Genomic DNA, 24,567 nt, shown 5'->3' with positions numbered 1-24,567 from the left:
TTGCAGCAGCAGGGGGAGGGTTCTTCACCTGATCCTCTCCAGTCTCCACCTTCCTGCGTGGAGCTCGAGCTGTGGCAGTTGAGAGCTTTTGGCCTTCCTCCTAAAGTCTGTAGCATAATCTTGACAGGCAGACATCCCTCTACTAAAATGGTATACACCTGTCATTGGAAGAAATTTGTGGCATGGTGCACAGACAAGTCTGACCCCCTACTCTGTGTGATCCTATTGTTTATTCTTTGCCTTGCCCTGCAGGGCTCTGCTTTAGGCACTCTTAATGGATATTTGTCTGCTGTTTCTTTTTTTTTTTTTTTTCTGGTTCCCTGCTCAACCTTCTTTAAGTAGGTTCCTCAAAGGCCTTACACATCTTTTTCTTCCACATTAATTATGCCCCAATGGGATCTGAATTTGGTTCTACCTTTTTTGATGTGCGCTCACTTCAAGCCTCTCCACAATTGTCCTCTTAGGCTTCTCACACTGAAAACAGTATTCCTTGTGGAGATTACATTTGCCTGCAAAGTGAGTGAGCTGGAGGCCTTATCACCTAAGCCGCCCTCCTTTCCGCCTATCCTGGAAAAGTGGTGCATTGTACTAGGGCCCATTTTCTGCCAAAAGTAGTTGCACCCTTTTATGTATGCCAATCATTACCTTGCCTACTTTTTACGCACCCCCACAGCCTTCTAAGGAAGAGCAGACACTCCACCTCCTGGACCCAAAAAAGAGCGTTGGCGTTCTACCTTGATCATACAAAAGAGTTCCGGGTGGTTGACCAAATCTTTGTGGGGTATGTGGGTGGGAAGAAAGGTCGGGCAGTTCAGAAGCGGACTATCTCCAGTTGAGTCATACTCCACATTAAGATCTGTTATGCAAAGCCCAAAAAGCAACCCCTAGAGGGTTTTCACACACATTCTAACCAAGCTAAAGCTGCAACTGCTGTTAGCATGTGGAGTTCCATGTAGGCATCTCTGCACACGTTTACCAAACACTACTGCCTGAACAGTCAGTTCCTTCGTGGCAGGCACTATACCTGTTCTGTCCTGCAGGACTTTCTTGATTGAAATTGGTTTGCAGACCCACCGCTTGGGATGGTATTGCTTGGGTATCTATTCAAAGATAAGGAATCTGTAGCTAGAAGTCTCTATCAGTTGGAGAAGTTACTTACCTTCGGTAACGCTTTATCTGTTAGAGACTGTCTAGCTGCAGATTCCTTACCGACCGACCCATCCTCACCACTCTGCAAACTGATTTTTAGGGGCAGGGATTTCCCTTTCCAGGTCTTAGTTTGACCCACAAGTAGTCAGTGTTCTTCATAGTGCTGCGCTTCTGGCATGTAAAGTCGTGAAAAGAAACTGACAGCGCACCTAGATGGTGCCCATACAGGATTCGCTATGTCCGTTCCGACACGAACGATGTCAACGACTGAAACTTAGCCGATTAGTGTGCCCTACCGGCACGCAGGGGTACTGCTCACAAAAATCTTCTGGTTCCAGTCTGACGCCTGGGGAGAATTCAAAGGTAAGGAATCTGCAGCTATACATAGTCTCTACCAGATAAGGCGTCACCAAAGATAGGTTACTTGCCCTACAGAATTTTCTGATTTGTTGTGTTTTTTTGTCTGCAGGCCTGCCATAGTTGTTCCAAAGTTGCGTACTTTGGTTCTTCAGCTACTGAAAGCTTTACTCAAAATGCTATTTCCATACAATGTGCCAAAACACTTTTTTGAGTACCACAAACCAGAAGCCAAATAGTGTCTTGACACCTAAACTAGTTATCAATGTTTCCTACCAAGTAACAGGTATTCGCCACAAATTTTACTACCAATGGCTCAATATTTCAGTTGAGCCATTGCCATTGCCTTTTTTTTTTTTTTTTTTTTTTTTTTTTTTTTTAGTAGCCCTTTTCCCATTTATGTGATAGTCCCAAAGACCATAGATATGTAGTGACTGTTTATCAGACTGTGTGTGTGTGTGTGTGTATATATAAATATATAATCACCCGTGACATTTTCATTGTGTTTTGGCAGAATGGGCCGTTCCCACTCCATATGTTGCCCATGTTACCACTTTTCCAATCTGACAAGTTGGAAAAGATATGACCTTACTGACATTCAACAACTCGCCAAGTAGTCCACATTTTATTTTGAGATAAATCCTTCTTCCGAGAAGTCTTTCTGAAGATTAAATTGTACTTCATGAATGGACAACAGTTCTAAATGCACTTTACAAGAAAATACAGTATGTTGCAGATCAAAGGCGTCCCTCAAACACTTTCTGAAACGTATTTATTTACTAATTTTATTGGACCCTGCCTTCTCTGATCCTCTTACCCTCCCCAATTACCACAAAGCCGCCTGTTTGGGATTCGATCATTGATTCAGTTACCACTCTATATATTCATTTTAAGTTTTAGGAAAAAGTAATTGCATTTATTTTCAGTTTTATATAGTGCGAACTAATCTCCAAAGGTTTTGGAGCACTTCACACGAGTATCGGTTACACAGTTACATTTTGCAAAGTCATATTCCTTTGTTGAGCCGATGCTAATACACCAACCTGGTTCCCAAATCGGCAGCTCTGGCCATAACACCATATGCCTTTCCCTTACTTCTAGATTTTCAGTTTTCACTAATTTCAACCCCAAGATATTTATTTACTTACTACAATAGACTCCCCCGAGAACGCAGGGCATTATCTGTTTTCATGGTGTAGATGTAATAATCAAGTGACATTTCATTGTACTCTGGCGGGTTAATTTGGACCTAGTGTAAGTACATCTCCTCCTTTACCTTCCTTGTTGCCTGCAAAGTTGCGTGTATTGCATCCATTTATTCTATCATACGCACAAACTATTGTATTAAAGCATACCGCCTGAATTACTATTAAATTGGCTCTTGATGTTCTTGAACCTCCCAGATAGCTGAAAATTGTCCAAAATGTAAAATTTTACTTGTCAGTTATCAGAACATGAACGTTTTATTTTATATATGTGTGTGTATATATATATATATATATATATATATATATATATATATATATTTAAGGTTATGATATGCCCTATTTTATTGGTATGATATTCGCTCCTAAAAAATCTTGATTTTGAGGCATAAGATTTTCTTTATCCAAACCTTCCAATACGTCCTGTGTACTATTGACTAATTCTGAAGAGAGATAAGCCCGACACAGCTGTTTTCCTTCTGGGTTGTTGACTCCTTAAATCGGTAACAGCAGCGGTCTTTTGTTGACAATATCACTGCTAATCATTGCACATTTATCAGAGAAATATCAACCACAAGGCAATATGATAGATGAACGCCTTGCTATGTGTAGATAATTATCAATGTAATGTTCTTTACAACTATGAGTAAAATAAAGTAATTAGGCATAAAGCTACTGTATTTAGGTGGTAACCCCCTGCATTCAGGCCTCGGTGAGTGTTAAGCACAGCCATACTGTAGGACTTTCCTGCTCGAGGGTGGCCAAGTAGATTGGCTGAATCTTCCCACAGCTTTCCCAGTCAGGACTGCCTTCGGAAGTTAAAGCCAATATAACTGCCCACACTGCATGCACTTAGGCCACTCTAGCACTCCTGCAACCAGTCACTGTCTTAAATGCTCTGTAGCCTTTTGGGCCATCTTCGTGATCCATTAATGGTTCTGTATCCAGTTCCAGTCCTGGTAGTATTTGCTCAGAGTTTTGTTCCAGCTTGGTGAGGGAGCCAATAATGGTGATCAGTACGCCTCGTAGTGAAGTATTGATATTTTTGCCCACCATCATAACTCAGTTGAACCTAACTTTGCCTCATGTCCCTTGAGCTGATGGTTAATAGTGGCATGAAACAGTTGTATTTAACGTAAGCTACCTTTTTAGTAGACATTGACCTAAGAACTCAAACATCACGCTTATGTTAAGTTATATTTGTATTTCATGTAAGTAAAACGTCTGCCGGTTTAGTCATCTATAGTTTTCCTGCGAATAGACCTCTTGTAACTGAACTGTCTGGTGTGCTTAAAGTTGCTGTTGCCTATAATTGCTATGTTCCAGCAAGCAGGTCTTAAACGCCTACATTTCTTGGTTATTTGATGCATTAGTACTAATGGTTTATTTATCCTCTAGTTAGTGACTGTAGCATTTTAATACACAGTCCCTTGTGGCTCATAAAACTGCCACTTAAGCCACTTGTCTTGCCTCTTGTAACTTTGATAGTTCAAGATTAGATGTGAAGTTTGGCCAGGATACGTTAAAGAATATCTTTGACTTGTCTATTGTGCTCTCATTCTATTACTTCTTCTTTTCATCAGTGCATGTCATAACATGCCCTCACTAGTCTTGAGATAAAGGGACTAAATGTAGAACTAAGATTTCCTCACCGTATACTTATGGAGTTTTTTGTCAAGATTCCTTCCTCTGGATGGCCCACCTGCCAACAATGCTCTCAATTAAATTATGTCCAGAAAAAGGGAAAGGTCGGAGGCTTGAAAGCTGGTTGTGTGTGCACATGGAAGATGCAGCTTGCCATACGGTCATAGGCTGTGTATGTGCCTAGGCAAAAAAGTGGCTGCTGAAATGTGGCTCGGTCCACTAACCTAACTTCACTGGACCCCCGCAAAAGTGGGGAGTATGTAGCCTAAGAGCTACAAGTACAATTCTGTTATTACAATGACCAATGTATGCTTTGTCTTCATGGTGCCGCTAGTAGGTAATTTTGAACTTCTCACAGTCTAGTCAGATGCCTGAGGACATTTTTTTTAAAAAATCGCGGGCTTGTAAGGATGTGGGATATTAGCACAATCTTTTAGAGCTATTTAGGTTTTTATCAAGCTGAGCAGCCTCTTTTACAATTTTTTTTTTTTTTTAATGATCAGTACATTTTAAATATTAGTTATACAAAAAATTGTTAGCCTCCACAAAAAGGTACCTTTTATTTCTTATGGATTCTGCTTCTCGCAGCCTTATCTCCTTAGGAATATCCCCCAGGTGCTAAGGTTCCCTCGTACGAGAGTGGCGCTGACTTCAGAACCCTTTTCCTGTGCTGCCTTCAAAACATTCCAAGTTGGCTGACGTCTTACAAGTGGCAAAAGAATAACGTTAGCATGTGTTGATAACTAACCTTTGGCAAAACCCCTCCCTCTGGCCTAGACGTTTTCCCATATGGAGCAACCAAAGTGGTTTTGGTGCATCAGAAAAAGGAAGATACCATACTGCTTTAGCAGTGGAAGTGTTGGATTTAACCTTGCCACTCCTGAAAGCTTGCAGCCTTTATCTTCAGTTTCAGAGCCTTTGCCTCCTTTTAACAAGGTAGTCTTAAAGCCAATTCTCAATACTTAGGAGAAACCCTTTTCTGGCTTGCAGATCACTTGATAACAGAACGACACCAACATTTTATCATGTCCCTGTATGGAGTGTCTTGTGATCCAAGCTTCCTCTGTCAAGTTCAAGCTGAACTTACATGCCTTTTGCTACAGACCCTCCAATCTGATAGTCTAAAAGACTGAACTCTGTGCATTGAAAAACATTTGCCTCCAGTAGCTTTGACTATTGCAAAGATAATGCTCATTGGCTACTAGGCTGATGAAGCCATGCAATTTGGTAGTTGACAAAATCGACTGTCATCTGTATGCCTGGGTACGAGTCTTTCTCCAATCTGGTTAAAAAAGACTCTGATGCTTCAAAAAATGCTGACGTGCGGCCTGAATTTTGTGGATACCACAGCTCCATCCATTAGCCTGGTTGTCTCCTTGTGCCTCAATGCCTGACTGCTTTCCACTGGATTTTCAGGCAATGTTCAGTCAAACCTCAAACATGCCTTTTGACAATGAGCAGCTTTTCTATAGAGAAGGAAGACTCTTCCTTGGAATTCTTTGAAAACAGCAGATGCCACATAGTTTATTTGGGTTTGAACTCCACAGGGAAACAGTTCCACCAGCAGTACAGGAAGTGGCTAGAGAGCAGTCCCATTAGCGTCAACACGTCCAGCCGTTCCAAATGCTCAAGGAAATGTATTGCTCTTTTCATGGCACAGATGGATCCCAAAAAATGCCATCATTGCTATCAACAGCAGTTCCAGTCTCCGCCATCTGCAGATGGTCTTTTCTGTCATAAACCTTTTTAAGTACATATGTACCACAACTACACCACCAACTTCCAGTGGGGGAAAGAAGGGTCTCCTCTTCCTCCATCAATGACTATTGTGATAGTCCTAGTTAGTCCATCTAATCTACATGGCAATGCTTTAGCCTTCCAGTGCTCTCCTCCAGACAAACGTCATTCTATACCTGTCTCAGGCACACGCCCTGAAAATGGAGGCAGACATTCTTGAGTTAATTAACCAGAGGGCAATAGAGGTAGTATGCATGGAGGAATGGGGCATGGGATCTTACTCCCTTTACTTCATGTCTGCAAGAAGGACGAAGGCCTGAAGATCAGCCTAAACCATGAATAATTTAATTTGTCAGGGCAAAGGGCTGTTGACCCTCAATGCCAGTAACTACCTGGTGTCCCCGGATCTCCAGAAAGACAAATTTCATCTGCCAATAATACCCTCTCACAGGTGTGGCCAGTACACGCTTCTGCTATTTAAAGTGACGATGTACATTTTCACTAAGTTATTAACCTTGTTGGTGGCTTCACTGTGTGTTCTATGAAGTCAGATTCTTGGGCAACTGGTGGGTGGAGGTAGGGGTCCCCTGTGCTGGACGTCTTCAGTGTACTTTGATTTTGTTTTTTTTTCTTCATGACTTGGGCTTCACAAACCTTCTCCAGCAGTCCGATCTCGTACCCACACAGTCTGACCTTAACAGGAGAGATGCTAGACAAAACCTTTATGAAGGCTTGTACTCCTCTTCAAAGGTTTGCAGATATTATCCTAATGTTTCTAGCTCATCTTCTTTGTTATGCAAACCATAGGCCTGATGCCTTTATGTATCTTGGTAGTGCCATGCACCTGATTTGGGGGCCTTCAGATGTGCCTCAGGAAGCAACAGCTACAACATCAGGGGTCTCAGGTTGAGATTTACTATCATGTACTCTGGGCTCACTACTTGAGGATGTCTTTCCAACCGGTCTATTCATCGCTCTGCAGTTCAGACTACCATTAGACACCTCATTGGGCTAAGGTGATCAGCTTTGTGATCTCGCAGCATTAGGACTAAGGTCCACATCGAAGCAACACCTGCACATACATTTCTTAGACTTGCAGATGGTCACTCTTGCTCTGAAGACTTTTTTTCCCCGCATGTCTCAGTGAGCTCTATTCAGCTTCCTTTGGACAACACCCATGCCTCCCATTACATCCGTAGACAGTGGACTGTGGTGTCAGGCACCCTGTGATAGATGATTCGCCTGTTTGTTTTTTTTACAGTAGTGTCACATTTCAAGAGCACCCTGACCATGCGGGTGGATGCTAGGTCAGCCCTCTTTAGAGGACCACCAGAGGGAACGTCACCCTGACATGAATTAAGCATTTTTCCAGACCGGGGTGTTCCTGTGCGGATCTCACTGTCATGGCCGAGAACAGGAAGTGTCTTAGTTTTGTGGCGTACACTTCTCTCTGATTATTTCCTGAAGGATGCCTTCATAGTCAGTTAATCATGGGACCTGCTTCATTCATTTTGCCTGTTCCAGCATCTTTCAAAAGTCCTGGAGCAAGAAAGTTGAGCAAAGATGATTCTGTACGCCCGAACTTGGTGAGAAGGATTTGCTACACTGCTGTAAAGAACACTCTCCATCCTTCCTCTTCTGCAAAGGGTGGACCTGCTCTCACAGCAGGATGGTCAGGTCCTTCACTTCAATCTCCAAACCCTGCAGCTGAACACATTTATTTAGAATGGTGCCAGCTAGATATAGACGTCATCATGACGCCCGGGAAACTCACCATCAAATCCATTTGTGCGGGCTGCTGGTATGATCTTTTTCCTTGGTGTGACTCAAGTCTGAATTCTTTAAAATCCAGCTTTTCTGAAGTTCTACTCTTCCTACCAGCAGTAGCTACAGTTGTGGGTTATTTGACTGCCTCTTATTCTTTCACAAGTCCCGCAGACCAGCATCTTTGCTTCTGTGACCACTAGAGGTGTGTTACCTGAATGTTTTGCTTTACTGGTTTCTTCCCACTCCATCAATTGTTCCTCTGTGGGATTCGAATCTTGTTACCTTCATCACTGGATCTCCATTGGAGCCAATGCACAGTTCCCAATTCAACTTCTGACTTTAAGAAACTGTTTTATTGGTCGCAGTAATTTCGGCCCATTGCGGCAGGTGAACTTAAGGCTCTATTGGTCCAGTCACCCTTCACTGTTTTCTACCCAGATAAATGGGTTCTTTGAAATCGTCCTTGTCTAGGGAAAACAGTATCTGTTTTTCAAATGGGTCAGTCCGTAAGTTTCCCTCCTTCTGCCACCAATGTTGTGGAGCAATTGCATAGACTAGGCCCCTGAGTGTTCTGCCTTAATATATTGACTGCATAGGACAAGTCAAAGTGTAGTATTAGCTCTTTGTGCGCTTTGCAGGAGACACGAAGAGCAAAATGATTCCTTGGCACATAATTTCATGTTGGGCTACTGCTTACATTAAGATCTGCTATAAGCAAGTACCTCCATCTGGCATTCAGACCTTGAGGGCCACAGCTGTTTCCCTAGCTCTCACCATAGGTGTTCCAGTGGCCAGTGCCTGCCGGCAGCCAGGTGCTCGTTCTAACATCCCTTTGCTAAATAGATTTGCCTCACACTCAGGCCTGCATTGACAGATATTTTGTCAAAGCTGTGTTGCAGACCTTTCTTGGTTATTCACCAAAACTGAATTATACCCCCTGGAGGGTATAGATTTAGTACTCCTAAATTGCAGGAAGCAGTGTCTGTTAGGAGAAAGTTAATTTCCTTGGTAGTGTTCCTAGTGGACGCCATATCTCTGCAGTTTCCTCACCGTGGTGGCCCCTCCCCCCACAGTCTCTGAGTTAGTGTTGTGATTAATACATTTAAGGTTTGCAAATGTATTGTGCTGTATTTGTTGCTCATTTTGTGTCTCTACACATGCCATCTTTGTTCAGGACTATATTTATCAGTAAATTGGAGGTTATCAAATCCAGCCCACAGGTGAAGGCAGAATTTGTACATTGCAGGTAACTTGTTCTTCCGAACACCCAGGTTCCCAACCCATCGGGGATGGAAGAATTGTGCATTGTAGATAATGTGCGCTACCTTACAACAAGGTAAATCCTTCTCCCATCACTATCAACTCATTAATATGATTGTCTTCTAACTTGTTAGATTTGGGTTGACAATGCAGCGGTCTGTTGACCTATTGATAGATAGATTGGGCTTTGGCTCTGCCTAGACGAGTAATTCTCTGACCCCTCTATTGGCTTTATATTCTATCATTCTGCCTACTACGGAGGGCTTGCATTACAATCTCTGATCGACTATTTTAAATCGCAAAAATGCAATATCTTTGCACATGACATTGTCTCGTGGATGCATTGTATACAGACCCGTTGGTTTTGGCAAGGTCGGTTTAATACAATTGAAAATGCCACCCTTGTTAATTGGTTATTATACACACTACATTTCATTCAAATTTTCTTGGTCTTCAGTGTTTCCAGTATGGTATTGCAAGTCTAATACTGGTATGTGCACAGTCTATTTCACCTTTCAAATTTGACCCCATCTTAAGTTCTTAGGCTTGCTTTCTTGGCAGGTGCCGTTCTGTGGATATGGAACTAAACCAAGCACACTTGGACAATGGTCAAAAGAAAAAAAGCACCAAAGTTTTTGGGAGCCTTGAAAGAGGCTTGGATAAAATGCTCATGATGCTCACTCCAAGCAAAAGGAAAGGGTCATCTAGAGACGGACCAAGAAAATTAAAGGTGAGATGTCTGTCCGTTGTTTACTATCCAGATCCTGACCTGGTCATTGAACTGGAGAAGGTCCATCGTGGTTGTGGGTGCGTCGTGCAGTGAGACATTATGCCAAAGTGTTTTGTGTGTGTGTGTGTTTTTTTTTTTTTTTTTGCCAATGTCATTGGGCCTGTGATAGCCTACATTTTGGCATTAAAAATCAATCTTAGTTCTGCTCAAGTTATGTTATCTGGATTTTAAATCTGAGTGGTAGTTACAGATGGGCTGAAACATATGTACATTGATATGGCACTGGCACACAGTGTTTAGACAGGTGAACACCAAAGGATACTAGAGACCTGGTATGAAGAATTGCTTGCCGACTTGTTTGGGTGATGCAATCAAAAGGTCAACAAGGTGGAACATTTAGTGGTGGGAGATCTGTGGCGTGGGACTCTTAATCAATCATTCAATTGACAGAATATCTCAGAGACACCAGCAATGCTAGAACATTATAAAAGCATCTAGAAGTCAACAGGCTCTAATTGTGTATACATGAACCAAATAGCCAGGGAAATGTTGACTTCTGGTGAATACTTCTAACTACAGATTCCACACCTGAAGAATATTCCTCTGACACCACACTGCATCCAGAGTCTTTTCATATTAGTACTTACGTACTCCGTTAGGTGGTGCCATGCAGCTCTGCGATGGCTTCTATTCGCCCCGAAAGTGACTTGAGTGTAGCCGCATTTAAACGCCATCTCTGTGCACAGAAGTCAGTTCCCTTGTTTCCATACCTTCGTATGGCGATTCAATTTTTTGTTATTCAATTATTTTCCAACTGAAATCAAGTGTGTAAGGGAGCAAAGGCTTCACTGAAACGAAAGGCTTGAACCCATGCTGTAACTGTCGGAAACATATGTAACAAACCCACATGTGTGTGCCTATGGTATTAGAGCACTTGGTGCAACTCCAGGTTGTGCAGAGTGCGCCCTCCTGCACCTAAAGGCGATCCGGGACTGTGAAGCAAAGCTGTATGTTGTCAAATATAGGGAGAATAAGCAGACCTTGTGTAAATCCAGTTCACACTCAATTAAGTAGGCGGACCCAACTCCGAGGCCAATCCACACAGCAGGTCGAAGTCATTCAGTAAGTCAGAATTGAAGAGGAAACTAAGAGTGGGACTCGACCCCCATGCCACCACTATCTAAAGAGAAGTTGCAAGGGCATCAAGGTGCCACTCACGCCTGATCTCAGGTTGACTAGCTGATTCTGCAATGGACTCCGATATGCCCCAAGCTCCCCAGACCATCTGCAATGCCAAAGCATGCGAAGGCCTTTAAGACGGATATGCTGCATATTTTTGGCACCCTCCAGCTTCCAACCCAGGCCGCGGAACCGATGCTGTGATTTACCTTTGCAGTTGAGGGCAAAAATCAGAGAGGAAACCTAAGAAGGTGAAGCAGGACTGCAGCATCCTGCCACTCTGAATCTAAAGAATAGTTGACAGGGTGTTGCGATGTCACTTAGTCACTTCCATCCACCTCATTGAGTTGATTCTGCAACTGATCCTGATGTGCCCCGAGTTCAGAGCTATCAGCGATACTGCAGAGGGTGAGGGCTTTAAGAAAGCTAAGCAACATGTTTTTATACTGTTTCAGCTCTGTCTGGAGCTCCTTTTGCCCCATGGATCTGAAGGGACCTCTGTCTGGTTGGAGCCAGCAGAACGGTCCTGTGTGGTGTTTGAGCCCCTGGAACTTCTCTCCGGTTCTGCACAGACTTCGGTTCTGAGTTCCACTTCGGCTCCAAGACCTGTGCCTGTTCCTCTTTAGTAGACTCCAGTACCCATGTTTCTGGTGCTGGAGGGCGGTTTTGGGTGCACATTCTAATGTCTGACCCATAGCTGAATCCCTCTCACCTCCAACGTTACGCTCCAGCTCACCAGTTTCCTGTATAGCCGTATTCTGACCACATGCCTCTACTACCACAGATCCATCCTGAGAGATTCCATCATCCTTTGGGTCTGACTTTAATCAGAGCTTGCCACCTCAAAAAGATCAGTGGTGATGAAGGTGGTGACTTAACACCCCCACCCCGTTTGGACCATTCATAAATGGACTTGGAGGAGGCCAGTAGGCTTAATATATCCCCACACCCAGGGTTGGTTTACCTCCTGGGCTGCCAACACAGAGTCCTTTGCTGTGGTAATCCGATGTGCTGCTGATTTCTTGGATCTCCAACTGCCTTCTTCTGTAATTAAGACAAATAAACAAAAGTTTTGTAAGCTGGGCCAACCTTATCTGAGCTTTAGTCCGATTTAACAAATTTTGTCATGCAGCCCATTTGCAGGCATTGAAACTAAGATTCTGATTGGGCAGTAGCAAACTGTAGGAAGTTGGCTCTGTATGTGCTATTTCAAAGTAAGGAATAGCATGCACAGAGTCCAAGGGTTCCCCTTAGAGGTAAAATAGTGGTAAAAATAGATAATACTAATGCTCTATTTTGTGGTAGTGTGGTCGAGCAGTAGGCTTATCCAAGGAGTAGTGTTAAGCATTTGTTGTACATACACATAGACAATAAATGAGGTACACACACTCAGAGACAAATCCAGCCAATAGGTTTTGTTATAGAAAAATATATTTTCTTAGTTTATTTTAAGAACCACAGGTTCAAATTTAACATGTAATATCTTGTTTGAAAGGTATTGCAGGTAAGTACATTAGGAACTTTGAATCATTTCAATTGCATGTATACTTTTCAAGTTATTCACAAATAGCTATTTCAAAAGTGGACACTTAGTGCAATTTTCACAGTTCCTGGGGGAGGTAAGTTTTTGTTAGTTTTACCAGGTAAGTAAGACACTTACAGGGTTCAGTTCTCAGCCCAAGGTAGCCCACCGTTGGGGGTTCAGAGCAACCCCAAAGTTACCACACCAGCAGCTCAGGGCCGGTCAGGTGCAGAGTTCAAAGTGGTGCCCAAAACGCATAGGCTATAATGGAGAGAAGGGGGTGCCCCGGTTCCGGTCTGCTTGCAGGTAAGTACCCGCGTCTTCGGAGGGCAGACCAGGGGTGTTTTGTAGGGCACCGGGGGGGACACAAGCCCACACAGAAATTTCACCCTCAGCGGCGCGGGGGCGGCCGGGTGCAGTGTTAGAACAAGCGTCGGGTTCGCAATGTAAGTCAATGAGAGATCAAGGGATCTCTTCAGCGCTGCAGGCAGGCAAGGGGGGGCTTCCTCGGGGAAACCTCCACTTGGGCAAGGGAGAGGGACTCCTGGGGGTCACTTCTGCAGTGAAAGTCCGGTCCTTCAGGTCCTGGGGGCTGCGGGTGCAGGGTCTTTTCCAGGCGTCGGGACTTAGGTTTCAGAGAGTCGCGGTCAGGGGAAGCCTCGGGATTCCCTCTGCAGGCGGCGCTGTGGGGGCTCAGAGGGGACAGGTTTTGGTACTCAGTCGTAGAGTAGTCCGGGGGTCCTCCCTGAGGTGTTGGTTCTCCACCAGCCGAGTCGGGGTCGCCGGGTGCAGTGTTGCAAGTCTCACGCTTCTTGCGGGGAGTTGCAGGGTTCTTTAAAGCTGCTTCTTGAAACAAAGTTGCAGTCTTTTTGGAGCAGGTCCGCTGTCCTCTGGAGTTTCTTGTCGTCGTCGAAGCAGGGCAGTCCTCAGAGGATTCAGAGGTCGCTGGTCCCTTTGGAAGGCGTCGCTGGAGCAGAGTTCTTTGGAAGGCAGGAGACAGGCCGGTGAGTTTCTGGAGCCAAGGCAGTTGTTGTCTTCTGGTCTTCCTCTGCAGGGGTTTTCAGCTAGGCAGTCCTTCTTGTTGTTGCAGGAATCTAATTTTCTAGGGTTCAGGGTAGCCCTTAAATACTAAATTTAAGGGCGTGTTTAGGTCTGGGGGGGTTAGTAGCCAATGGCTACTAGCCCTGAGGGTGGGTACACCCTCTTTGTGCCTCCTCCCAAGGGGAGGGGGTCACAATCCTAACCCTATTGGGGGAATCCTCCATCTGCAAGATGGAGGATTTCTAGAAGTTAGTCACCTCAGCTCAGGACACCTTAGGGGCTGTCCTGACTGGCCAGTGACTCCTCCTTGTTATTCTCATTATTTTCTCCGGCCTTGCCGCCAAAAGTGGGGGCCGGGGCCGGAGGGGGCGGGCAACTCCACTAGCTGGAGTGTCCTGCGGTGCTGTGACAAAGGGGTGAGCCTTTGAGGCTCACCGCCAGGTGTTACAGCTCCTGCCTGGGGGAGGTGTTAGCATCTCCACCCAGTGCAGGCTTTGTTACTGGCCTCAGAGTGACAAAGGCACTCTCCCCATGGGGCCAGCAACATGTCTCTAGTGTGGCAGGCTGCTGGAACTAGTCAGCCTACACAGACAGTCGGTTAAGTTTCAGGGGGCACCTCTAAGGTGCCCTCTGGGGTGTATTTTGCAATAAAATGTACACTGGCATCAGTGTGCATTTATTGTGCTGAGAAGTTTGATACCAAACTTCCCAGTTTTCAGTGTAGCCATTATGGTGCTGTGGAGTTCGTGTAAAACAGACTCCCAGACCATATACTCTTATGGCTACCCTGCACTTACAATGTCTAAGGGTTTGCTTAGACACTGTAGGGGTACAGTGCTCATGCACTGGTACCCTCACCTATGGTATAGTGCACCCTGCCTTAGGGCTGTAAGGCCTGCTAGAGGGGTGTCTTACCTATACTGCATAGGCAGTGAGAGGCTGGCATGGCACCCTGAGGGGAGTGCCATGTCGACTTACTCGTTTTGTCCTCACTAGCACACACAAGCTGGCAAGCAGTGTGTCTGTGCTGAGTGAGAGGTCTCCAGGGTGGCATAAGACATGCTGCAGCCCTTAGAGACCTTCCTTGGCATCAGGGCCCTTGGTACTAGAAGTACCAGTTACAAGGGACTTATCTGGATGCCAAGGTCTGCCAATTGTGGATACAAAAGTACAGGTTAGGGAAAGAACACTGGTGCTGGGGCCTGGTTAGCAGGCCTCAGCACACTTTCAATTGTAAACATAGCATCAGCAAAGGCAAAAAGTCAGGGGGCAACCATGCCAAGGAGGCATTTCCTTACACAACCCCCCCCCCCCCCAAACGAAAGAGGATGAGACTAACCTTTCCCAAGAGAGTCTTCATTTTCTAAGTGGAAGAACCTGGAAAGGCCATCTGCATTGGCATGGGCAGTCCCAGGTCTATGTTCCACTATAAAGTCCATTCCCTGTAGGGAGATGGACCACCTCAACAGTTTAGGATTTTCACCTTTCATTTGCATCAGCCATTTGAGAGGTCTGTGGTCAGTTTGAACTAGGAAGTGAGTCCCAAAGAGGTATGGTCTCAGCTTCTTCAGGGACCAAACCACAGCAAAGGCCTCCCTCTCAATGGCACTCCAACGCTGCTCCCTGGGGAGTAACCTCCAGCTAATGAAAGCAACAGGCTGGTCAAGGCCATCATCATTTGTTTGGGACAAAACTGCCCCTATCCCATGTTCAGAGGCATCTGTCTGCACAATGAACTGCTTAGAATAATCTGGAGCTTTTAGAACTGGTGCTGAGCACATTGCTTGTTTCAGGGTGTCAAAGGCCTGTTGGCATTCCACAGTCCAGTTCACTTTCTTGGGCATTTTCTTGGAGGTGAGTTCAGTGAGGGCTGTCACAATGGATCCATATCCCTTCACAAACCTCCTGTAATACCCAGTCAAGCCACGGAATGCCCTGACTTGAGTCTGGGTTTTTGGAGCTACCCAGTCCAGAATAGTCTGGATCTTGGGTTGGAGTGGCTGAACTTGGCCTCCACCTACAAGGTGGCCCAAGTAAACCACAGTTCCCTGCCCTATCTGGCATTTGGATGCCTTGATAGAGAGGCCTGCAGATTGCAGAGCCTTCAAAACCTTCTTCAGGTGGACCAGGTGATCCTGCCAGGTGGAGCTAAAGACAGCAATATCATCAAGATAAGCTGTGCTAAAGGACTCCAAGCCAGCAAGGACTTGATTCACCAACCTTTGGAAGGTGGCAGGGGCATTCTTTAAACCAAAGGGCATAACAGTAAACTGATAATGCCCATCAGGTGTGGAGAATGCTGTTTTCTCTTTTGCTCCAGGTGCCATTTTTATTTGCCAGTACCCTGCTGTCAAGTCAAAGGTACTTAAGAATTTGGCAGCACCTAATTTAACTATGAGCTCATCAGCTCTAGGAATTGGATGAGCATCTGTCTTGGTGACAGAATTGAGCCCTCTGTAGTCCACACAAAACCTCATCTCTTTCTTTCCATCTTTGGTGTGAGGTTTGGGGACTAAGACCACTGGGCTAGCCCAGGGGCTGTCAGAGCGCTCAATTACTCCCAATTCCAGCATCTTGTGGACTTCCACCTTGATGCTTTCCTTAACATGGTCAGACTGTCTAAAAATGTTGTTCTTGACAGGCATGCTGTCTCCTGTGTCCACATCATGGGTACACAGGGGTGTCTGACCAGGGGTTAAGGAGAAGAGTTCAGGAAACTGTTGTAGGACTCTCCTACGATCAGCTTGCTGTTGGCCAGAGAGGGTGTCTGAGTAGATCACTCCATCTACTGAGCCATCTTTTGGGTCTGATGACAGAAGATCAGGGAGAGGTTCACTCTCTGCCTTCTGATCCTCATCTGTTACCATCAACAGATTCACATCAGCCCTGTCATGGAAGAGCTTAAGGCAGTTCACATGGATCACCCTCTTGGGGCTCCTGCTTGTGCCCAGGTCCACCAGGTAGGTGACCTGACTCTTCCTTTCTAGCACTGGGTAAGGGCCACTCCATTTGTCCTGGAGTGCCCTGGGAGCCACAGGCTCCAGAACCCAGACTTTCTGCCCTGGTTGGAACTCAACCAGTGCAGCCTTTTGGTCATACCAAAACTTCTGGAGCTGTTGGCTGGCCTCAAGGTTTTTGGTTGCCTTTTCCATGTACTCTGCCATTCTAGAGCGAAGGCCAAGTACATAGTCCACTATGTCTTGTTTAGGCTCATGAAGAGGTCTCTCCCAGCCTTCTTTAACAAGAGCAAGTGGTCCCCTTACAGGGTGGCCAAACAGAAGTTCAAAGGGTGAGAATCCTACTCCCTTCTGTGGCACCTCTCTGTAAGCAAAAAGCAGACATGGCAAGAGGACATCCCATCTCCTTTTGAGTTTTTCTGGGAGCCCCATGATCATGCCTTTTAATGTCTTGTTGAATCTCTCAACTAAGCCATTAGTTTGTGGATGGTATGGTGTAGTGAATTTGTAAGTCACTGCACACTCATTCCACATGTGTTTTAGGTATGCTGACATGAAGTTGGTACCTCTGTCAGACACCACCTCCTTAGGGAAACCCACTCTGGTAAAGATACCAATGAGGGCCTTGGCTACTGCAGGGGCAGTAGTCGACCTAAGGGGAATAGCTTCAGGATACCTAGTAGCATGATCCACTACTACTAGGATGTACATATTTCCTGAGGCTGTGGGAGGTTCCAGTGGACCAACTATGTCCACACCCACTCTTTCAAAGGGGACCCCCACCACTGGAAGTGGAATGAGGGGGGCCTTTGGGTGCCCACCTGTCTTACCACTGGATTGACAGGTGGGGCAGGAGAGGCAAAACTCCTTAACCTTCTGGGACATATTGGGCCAGTAGAAGTGGTTGACTAACCTCTCCCACGTCTTGGTTTGTCCCAAATGCCCAGCAAGGGGAATATAATGGGCTAAGGTCAGAATAAACTCTCTGAACGACTGAGGCACTACCACTCTCCTAGTGGTACCAGGTTTGGGGTCTCTGGCCTCAGTGTACAGGAGTCCATCTTCCCAATAGACCCTATGTGTTCCATTTTTCTTGCCCTTGGACTCTTCAGCAGCTTACTGCCTAAGGCCTTCAAGAGAGGGACAGGTTTCTTGTCCCTTACACAGCTCCTCCCTTGAGGGTCCCCCTGGGCCTAAGAGCTCAACCTGATAAGGTTCAAGCTCCAAAGGCTCAGTTCCCTCAGAGGGCAGAACTTCTTCCTGAGAAGAGAGGTTCCCTTTTTCTGACTGTGTTGCAGTTGGTTTCCCAACTGACTTTCCTTTTCTCTTGGTAGGCTGGGCCATTTTTCCAGACACCAGCTCTACTTTTTCACCCTGTGCCTTGCATTGTGCTCTTGTTTTTACACACACCAGTTCAGGGATACCCAGCATGGCTGCATGGGTTTTTAGTTCTACCTCAGCCCATGCTGAGGACTCCAGGTCATTTCCAAGCAGACAGTCTACTGGGATGTTTGAGGAGACCACCACCTGTTTCAGGCCATTGACCCCTCCCCATTCTAAAGTTACCATTGCCATGGGATGTGCTTTAGTCTGATTGTCAGCGTTGGTGACTGTATAAGTTTTTCCAGTCAGGTATTGGCCAGGGGAAACCAGTTTCTCTGTCACCATGGTGACACTGGCACCTGTATCCCTCAGGCCCTCTACACTTGTCCCATTAATAAAGAGCTGCTGCCTGTATTTTTGCATGTTAGGAGGCCAGGCAGCTAGTGTGGCTAAATCCACCCCACCCTCAGAGACTAGAGTAGCTTCAGTGTGGACCCTGATTTGCTCTGGGCACACTGTTGATCCCACTTGGAGACTAGCCATTCCAGTGTTACCTGGATTGGAGTTTGGAGTGGAACTTTTCTTGGGACAGGCCTTGTCTCCAGTTTGGTGTCCAGACTGACTACAGTTTCGACACCAGGCCTTTTTGGGATCAAAGTTTTTACCCTTGTACCCAGGATTGTTTTGTGAAGAGGCTCTGGGCCCACCCTCCTGTGCAGGTTTTTGGGGGCCTGTAGAAGACTCTTTACTATTTTTATTTTTGGCTGTCTCACCACCTTTCCCCTGGGGAGGTTTTGTGACCCCTTTCTTTTGGTCACCCCCTGTGGAAGTTTTGGACACCCTTGTCTTGACCCAATGGTCCGCCTTCTTTCCCAATTCTTGGGGAGAAATTGGTCCTAGGTCTACCAGATGCTGATGCAGTTTATCATTGAAACAATTACTTAACAGGTGTTCTTTCACAAATAAATTGTACAGCCCATCATAATTACTTACACCACTGCCTTGAATCCAACCATCTAGTGTTTTTACTGAGTAGTCTACAAAGTCAACCCAGGTCTGGCTCGAGGATTTTTGAGCCCCCCTGAATCTAATCCTATACTCCTCAGTGGAGAATCCAAAGCCCTCAATCAGGGTACCCTTCATGAGGTCATAAGATTCTGCATCTTTTCCAGAGAGTGTGAGGAGTCTATCCCTACACTTTCCTGTGAACATTTCCCAAAGGAGAGCACCCCAGTGAGATTTGTTCACTTTTCTGGTTACACAAGCCCTCTCAAAAGCTGTGAACCATTTGGTGATGTCATCACCATCTTCATATTTAGTTACAATCCCTTTAGGGATTTTCAAAATGTCAGGAGAATCTCTGACCCTATTTATGTTGCTGCCACCATTGATGGGTCCTAGGCCCATCTCTTGTCTTTCCCTCTCTATGGCTAGGATCTGTCTTTCCAAAGCCAATCTTTTGGCCATCCTGGCTAACTGGATGTCCTCTTCACTGGAGTTATCCTCAGTGATTTCAGAGTTGTTGGTCCCTCCTGTGAGGGAACCAGCATCTCTGACTATTATTTGTGGAGTCAGGGCTTGAGTAGCCCTGCTCTCCCTAAGTAGGACTGGAGGGGGGGAATTTCCCTCCAAGTCACTATCTTCATCCTCTGAGTTGCCACCCTCAGAGGGGTTGGCCTTTTCAAACTCTGCCAAAAGCTCCTGGAGCTGTATTTTGGTAGGTTTGGGGCCCATTGTTATTTTCTTTAGTTTACAGAGTGACCTTAGCTCTCTCATCTGTAGATGGAGGTAAGGTGTGGTGTCGAGTTCCACAACAGTCACATCTGTGCTAGACATTTTGCTTCTAAAAGTTGGAATACTTTTTAAGAATCTAAAACTGGTTCTAGAATCTAATTCAAACTTTTACAAACTTTTAAACTCTAAAAGAAATGCTAAACAGGGACTAACACAAGGCCCTAGCAGGACTTTTAAGAATTTAGAAAACTTTTCAAATTGCAAAAATCAATTTCTAATGACAATTTTGGAATTTGTCGTGTGATCAGGTATTGGCTGAGTAGTCCAGCAAATGCAAAGTCTTGTACCCCACCGCTGATCCACCAATGTAGGAAGTTGGCTCTGTATGTGCTATTTCAAAGTAAGGAATAGCATGCACAGAGTCCAAGGGTTCCCCTTAGAGGTAAAATAGTGGTAAAAATAGATAATACTAATGCTCTATTTTGTGGTAGTGTGGTCGAGCAGTAGGCTTATCCAAGGAGTAGTGTTAAGCATTTGTTGTACATACACATAGACAATAAATGAGGTACACACACTCAGAGACAAATCCAGCCAATAGGTTTTGTTATAGAAAAATATCTTTTCTTAGTTTATTTTAAGAACCACAGGTTCAAATTTAACATGTAATATCTTGTTTGAAAGGTATTGCAGGTAAGTACATTAGGAACTTTGAATCATTTCAATTGCATGTATACTTTTCAAGTTATTCACAAATAGCTATTTCAAAAGTGGACACAGTGCAATTTTCACAGTTCCTGGGGGAGGTAAGTTTTTGTTAGTTTTACCAGGTAAGTAAGACACTTACAGGGTTCAGTTCTCAGCCCAAGGTAGCCCACCGTTGGGGGTTCAGAGCAACCCCAAAGTTACCACACCAGCAGCTCAGGGCCGGTCAGGTGCAGAGTTCAAAGTGGTGCCCAAAACGCATAGGCTATAATGGAGAGAAGAGGGTGCCCCGGTTCCGGTCTGCTTGCAGGTAAGTACCCGCGTCTTCGGAGGGCAGACCAGGGGGGTTTTGTAGGGCACCGGGGGGGACACAAGCCCACACAGAAATTTCACCCTCAGCGGCGCGGGGGCGGCCGGGTGCAGTGTTAGAACAAGCGTCCGGTTCGCAATGTAAGTCAATGAGAGATCAAGGGATCTCTTCAGCGCTGCAGGCAGGCAAGGGGGGGGCTTCCTCGGGGAAACCTCCACTTGGGCAAGGGAGAGGGACTCCTGGGGGTCACTTCTGCAGTGAAAGTCCGGTCCTTCAGGTCCTGGGGGCTGCGGGTGCAGGGTCTTTTCCAGGCGTCGGGACTTAGGTTTCAGAGAGTCGCGGTCAGGGGAAGCCTCGGGATTCCCTCTGCAGGCGGCGCTGTGGGGGCTCAGGGGGGACAGGTTTTGGTACTCAGTCGTAGAGTAGTCCGGGGGTCCTCCCTGAGGTGTTGGTTCTCCACCAGCCGAGTCGGGGTCGCCGGGTGCAGTGTTGCAAGTCTCACGCTTCTTGCGGGGAGTTGCAGGGTTCTTTAAAGCTGCTTCTTGAAACAAAGTTGCAGTCTTTTTGGAGCAGGTCCACTGTCCTCGGGAGTTTCTTGTCGTCGTCGAAGCAGGGCAGTCCTCAGAGGATTCAGAGGTCGCTGGTCCCTTTGGAAGGCGTCGCTGGAGCAGAGTTCTTTGGAAGGCAGGAGACAGGCCGGTGAGTTTCTGGAGCCAAGGCAGTTGTTGTCTTCTGGTCTTCCTCTGCAGGGGTTTTCAGCTAGGCAGTCCTTGTTGTTGCAGGAATCTAATTTTCTAGGGTTCAGGGTAGCCCTTAAATACTAAATTTAAGGGCGTGTTTAGGTCTGGGGGGTTAGTAGCCAATGGCTACTAGCCCTGAGGGTGGGTACACCCTCTTTGTGCCTCCTCCCAAGGGGAGGGGGTCACAATCCTAACCCTATTGGGGGAATCCTCCATCTGCAAGATGGAGGATTTCTAGAAGTTAGTCACCTCAGCTCAGGACACCTTAGGGGCTGTCCTGACTGGCCAGTGACTCCTCCTTGTTATTCTCATTATTTTCTCCGGCCTTGCCGCCAAAAGTGGGGGCCGGAGGGGGCGGGCAACTCCACTAAGCTGGAGTGCCCTGCTGGGCTGTGACAAAGGGGTGAGCCTTTGAGGCTCACCGCCAGGTGTTACAGCTCCTGCCTGGGGGAGGTGTTAGCATCTCCACCCAGTGCAGGCTTTGTTACTGGCCTCAGAGTGACAAAGGCACTCTCCCCATGGGGCCAGCAACATGTCTCTAGTGTGGCAGGCTGCTGGAACTAGTCAGCCTACACAGACAGTCGGTTAAGTTTCAGGGGGCACCTCTAAGGTGCCCTCTGGGGTGTATTTTGCAATAAAATGTACACTGGCATCAGTGTGCATTTATTGTGCTGAGAAGTTTGATACCAAACTTCCCAGTTTTCAGTGTAGCCATTATGGTGCTGTGGAGTTCGTGTAAAACAGACTCCCAGACCATATACTCTTATGGCTACCCTGCACTTACAATGTCTAAGGTTTTGCTTAGACACTGTAGGGGTACAGTGCTCATGCACTGGTACCCTCACCTATGGTATAGTGCACCCTGCCTTAGGGCTGTAAGGCCTGCTAGAGGGGTGTCTTACCTATACTGCATAGGCAGTGAGAGGCTGGCATGGCACCCTGAGGGGAGTGCCATGTCGACTTACTCGTTTTGTCCTCACTAGCACACACAAGCTGGCAAGCAGTGTGTCTGTGCTGAGTGAGAGGTCTCCAGGGTGGCATAAGACATGCTGCAGCCCTTCGAGACCTTCCTTGGCATCAGGGCCCTTGGTACTAGAAGTACCAGTTACAAGGGACTTATCTGGATGCCAAGGTCTGCCAATTGTGGATACAAAAGTACAGGTTAGGGAAAGAACACTGGTGCTGGGGCCTGGTTAGCAGGCCTCAGCACACTTTCAATTGTAAACATAGCATCAGCAAAGGCAAAAAGTCAGGGGGCAACCATGCCAAGGAGGCATTTCCTTACACAAACCTACCAAATAAGTTACTGGCAAGCCTCCTCAAATCTCATCTATCTCCTTACAGGCTAGTCCTTCACATGAGAACTCATGGGATTCCAAATGCAAATATTTGAGCACATTACATCTGCCCTTGCATCTTTGTTACTTTTACAGAAATGCCTGAGTATAATTACAGTGCAATACACATCAACAAACACCTGAAAAGTGATTATAGAAATGCTTTCAAATAGTATAACCACTGGCTATTACTCAGGGTAGCTTTCAAATTCATAATTTTTTGCTGATCATGCCACCTCGGACAGGACCCAGCTGTATGCAAATCACTTGTGATCCTGCTCCAATTAGAACAGTCCAGTCATGCCCAGCCTGAACTGCCAACCTAGTTCTAGCTGAACAGAAACACAAGCAACTCAAGACTGATTTGAGACAATTTAGGCCTTTTCCGTGGGGTGCTGCTTGCTTCTAGTGGCACAGTGAGAATGGGTCCCACTCCTGCACATAACCTTGGTCACTTGGAGCATGTTTATCAAACAGTCACCAGTGCTTTGATAATTTGCAAGCTTTGTTCCCATCACTGTTTTTTAGGAAACTACGCCAATACTATTGAATATCTTCTTTAAAAACACCAACTCAGGCTGAAACGTAGTCATAAAAAGCCAACTTTTCTCATTTTGGACCCATCCTGATCTAGAAAAGCCTCCAAAGTCAACATTCTTTGCAAAAATTGTGCCAAAGAGATATAATACTCTTCATTTACATATCAGCAGACTGCATCATTATTACTTTTAGGACAGACCTAGACTATCCGTTTCCCAGGGAACTTGCATACACCGCTCTAATTCAAGGGACAATTTTAGATGTTCCTCACTATTTAAGTGTTTCTCTTGCTTGCACAGTTACACTGTTGACCCAACTGACAAGAGTTTGCTTAATTTGATGGATGCATTTTCCAGTAGATTCCTCACCTTGTGAATAATCCTTGCAGACTTCCCCAAAGCAAGCCCCAAGTAATGTATTCCAGCAATGCCAGGTGTCTCCGTGCAGTTCCAGCCATGATTGCACTTCCTGGTGCAACGTCACTATCCTACTTTATGGGCACCAGCACAATTACGTCGCCTCCGTTTTCAACATTTCATCAATGCAGTTGGGAGCTTTCTCTAGGTGTCTCACCTGCATAGTTCTCAGATTTCAACTCCAGTCAAATCAAATGTCCCTTTAAACTGCCTGTGGCTTCAAGCCTTGCAGGCAGTGTAGCAAGATGTCCCTTTCCGGCCACCTCCACAAATGTAAGTGTGGTATCCAGGGTTGATATGTGAACATGTGCCCCTATGAATTTAAAGACCATCAGGGCTGCAGGGTGACTCCTGAGCACACTTCATCTCCCAAATGTAAGTCCTTTTCTATGGAATGTTCTCCTAAGATCTTGCCACAAAGAAGACCTCTTCCTCGAGAACAAAGTCTCGTTTTCTTGATAGTTCCGAGTCTCCACAATGTTCCACAAGGCCATACTCTCTTTCAAAGTCACACAAACTTCTGGTGCCTAAGAAAAAGTGACTTGGTACGTCAACTGTCCCTGTACAAGTCCATTCAGCAGGCTTGGCAATTTCAGTGGCTCTGACCAACACTGCACCTTCTAGGGGTTTGGCCTTGGTGCCTAAAGTGAAATTGAAACTAAGGCACAGGTCCCTGTTCCTTCCAACTCTCACTTGACCCCTCCCTCCTCTTTCCCTGCACCTTTGCCAAAGTCGGTGTTGTCGCAGGATATGAAGCTGATTCCAGTGCAAGCTGTGGAGTTGATAGGAACTGGCATTCTTGTCGCAAAGGAGAAAGTTGGGGGCAATTTCAACAGTGAACCATTATCTGAGCACCTTTCTTGGGACCAAGGATTTTTTTGGAGGAATATTTTGGCTTGGACTCATATGCCTTGACT

The 24,567-nt window shown here is 45.9% G+C and overlaps 1 protein-coding gene across 3 annotated transcripts in view; it reads left to right on the top strand.

The window, feature by feature from the left end:
* MELK (maternal embryonic leucine zipper kinase) overlaps nucleotides 1–24,567 on the top strand; it is a 281,217-nt gene that overhangs the window by 242,623 nt on the left and 14,027 nt on the right. For all 3 annotated transcript variants that reach the window (XM_069237613.1, XM_069237628.1, XM_069237621.1), the window contains one exon: nucleotides 9,681–9,849. In XM_069237613.1, coding sequence (XP_069093714.1) covers nucleotides 9,681–9,849 — 169 coding nt within the window. The remainder of the gene's footprint in view (nucleotides 1–9,680; nucleotides 9,850–24,567) is intronic.

This window comes from Pleurodeles waltl, chromosome 1_2, assembly GCF_031143425.1.
Source record: "Pleurodeles waltl isolate 20211129_DDA chromosome 1_2, aPleWal1.hap1.20221129, whole genome shotgun sequence".
Taxonomy (NCBI): domain Eukaryota; kingdom Metazoa; phylum Chordata; class Amphibia; order Caudata; family Salamandridae; genus Pleurodeles; species Pleurodeles waltl.
This window is presented reverse-complemented; position numbering and strand designations above follow the sequence as displayed.